The 1,492-nt window shown below is 79.0% G+C and overlaps 2 protein-coding genes across 2 annotated transcripts in view; both read right to left on the reverse strand.

Moving 5' to 3' along the window:
- Window positions 1-1,492, reverse strand: part of LOC113960216 (homeobox protein GBX-1-like) — a 7,997-nt gene that overhangs the window by 5,912 nt on the left and 593 nt on the right. The window contains 1 exon segment of the mRNA XM_027669647.1: window positions 867-1,492. Within this exon segment, the coding sequence (XP_027525448.1) occupies window positions 867-1,492 (626 nt within the window).
- ASB10 (ankyrin repeat and SOCS box containing 10) overlaps window positions 1-1,492 on the reverse strand; it is a 26,708-nt gene that overhangs the window by 5,174 nt on the left and 20,042 nt on the right. The gene's annotated exons all lie outside the window — the stretch shown is intronic.

Here is a 1,492-nt window from a genome sequence, read left to right on the forward strand (position 1 = left end):
GCAGCGGGCAGAGCAGCGGGCAGAGCAGCGGGCACAGCAGCGGGCACGGCGGCCGGGACGGAGGGGAGTGAGGCTGCGGGGGCCGCCTCGGCGCGGGACCTGCCCCGCCACCGCCCCCGTGGGACGGGCTCGGAGGGCTCTTGGAGCGCCGGTAGCCGCAACACGGCGACGCCGGGAGGCACCGGCCCCGAACGCGGCATCGTGCTGGGGACAAGAGGCAGCCCCGCGCCGAGCCGAGCGGGACCGGGTCCCGAACGGGGACCGGGATCAGGATCGGGACGGGCGGGGAGGGCTGCGGGCCGCCCTGCGGGCCGTGCCGTGCCGCGCCCCGTCGCCTTCCGCCTCGCTCGCCCCGGGCCGGGTGCCAGGACCTCGGAGAGCTCCGCGCCGCCGGCCCGGCCGCGGCTCCGGGCCGCGCTGGCCGCTCTGGTCCTGCCGGGCGGCCCATGGCACCCGGTGGCAGCCCCTCCGACCGGCCGCTCTCCCCCAACTTCTGCGCCACGGCCCGGCCGAGGCGAGCAGAGTCCGCAAAAGCTGCGGACGCTGTGGAGCCGGCCCGGGACGGCAGGGAACTGTCCCTGTCCTCCCGTCTCGGCCCGACGGGACGGACAGGGAGCGCAGCCGCGGGCAGGTCCAGCCGTCGAGGCCGTAGCGACCCCGCCGTCCTGCCCGCTGCGCCCCGGCCCCCAGCGCCCGCGGCTCCGTGGCTCCCGTCCTGGCGAGCTCGGGCTCTGCGGGGCCGCCATCCCCAGGAGCCGCCGGTGCGGCGGCGAGAGACCGGTCAGGGTCCTCTCGGGGCTGTGGGGGTCCGGGAGAGGCTGGCCGGCCTCCCTCCGCCGGACGGGGCGGGCCCGCGCCACTCTTACCTGCCAGGCCGGGGAAGGGGTCCGGAAAGTGCAGCGGCGGCTCGGGCGGCCCCTTGTCGCGGCCCGGGGGCAGCTCCTCCGCCTCCAGGCCCTCGGCGGCTCGCCGGCAGCCGGCGTCGGGGGTGGCGCGCGGCGGGGGCAGCTCCTGGGGCGGGTAGAAGCCGTCGGGGGGCTCGGAGAAGCTGGGCAGGGCGGTGGTGAGCGCCACCATGGAGGGCACTGCCTGGCCCAGGCTGGCGCAGAAGGTGTTGGTGAGGCGGCCGGCGAAGGAGGCGAGCGGGGCCAGCGGCGGCAGCCCCGACTGCAGCGGGGCGTGGGACAGCGCCTGCGGCAGCACCAGCGGCCGGTACGGCATGAACATGGGGTACCCGGTGTAGAGCAGGTGCCCGGAGCGCGGCGGCGGCGTCCCGATGAGCGAATCGATGGAGAAGGCGGTCCCCTGGCCGCCGGGTCTCTGCATGGCGAGCGGGCGCCGCCGGCTCAACCGGCACCAACTTTCCGGCGAGCTCGGGCCGCCGCCAACTCGCCGCTATCCCGCCGCCGCCCCCGGGCCCCGCCGCCGCCGCGGCCCCGGCCCGCGCCCGCCGCCTCCGGTGGGCTCCGGCGCCCAGCGAGAGCTGCCGCCC

The sequence above is a fragment of the Corapipo altera genome, unplaced genomic scaffold, assembly GCF_003945725.1.
Source record: "Corapipo altera isolate COAL_440 unplaced genomic scaffold, ASM394572v1 310, whole genome shotgun sequence".
NCBI classification, from domain to species: domain Eukaryota; kingdom Metazoa; phylum Chordata; class Aves; order Passeriformes; family Pipridae; genus Corapipo; species Corapipo altera.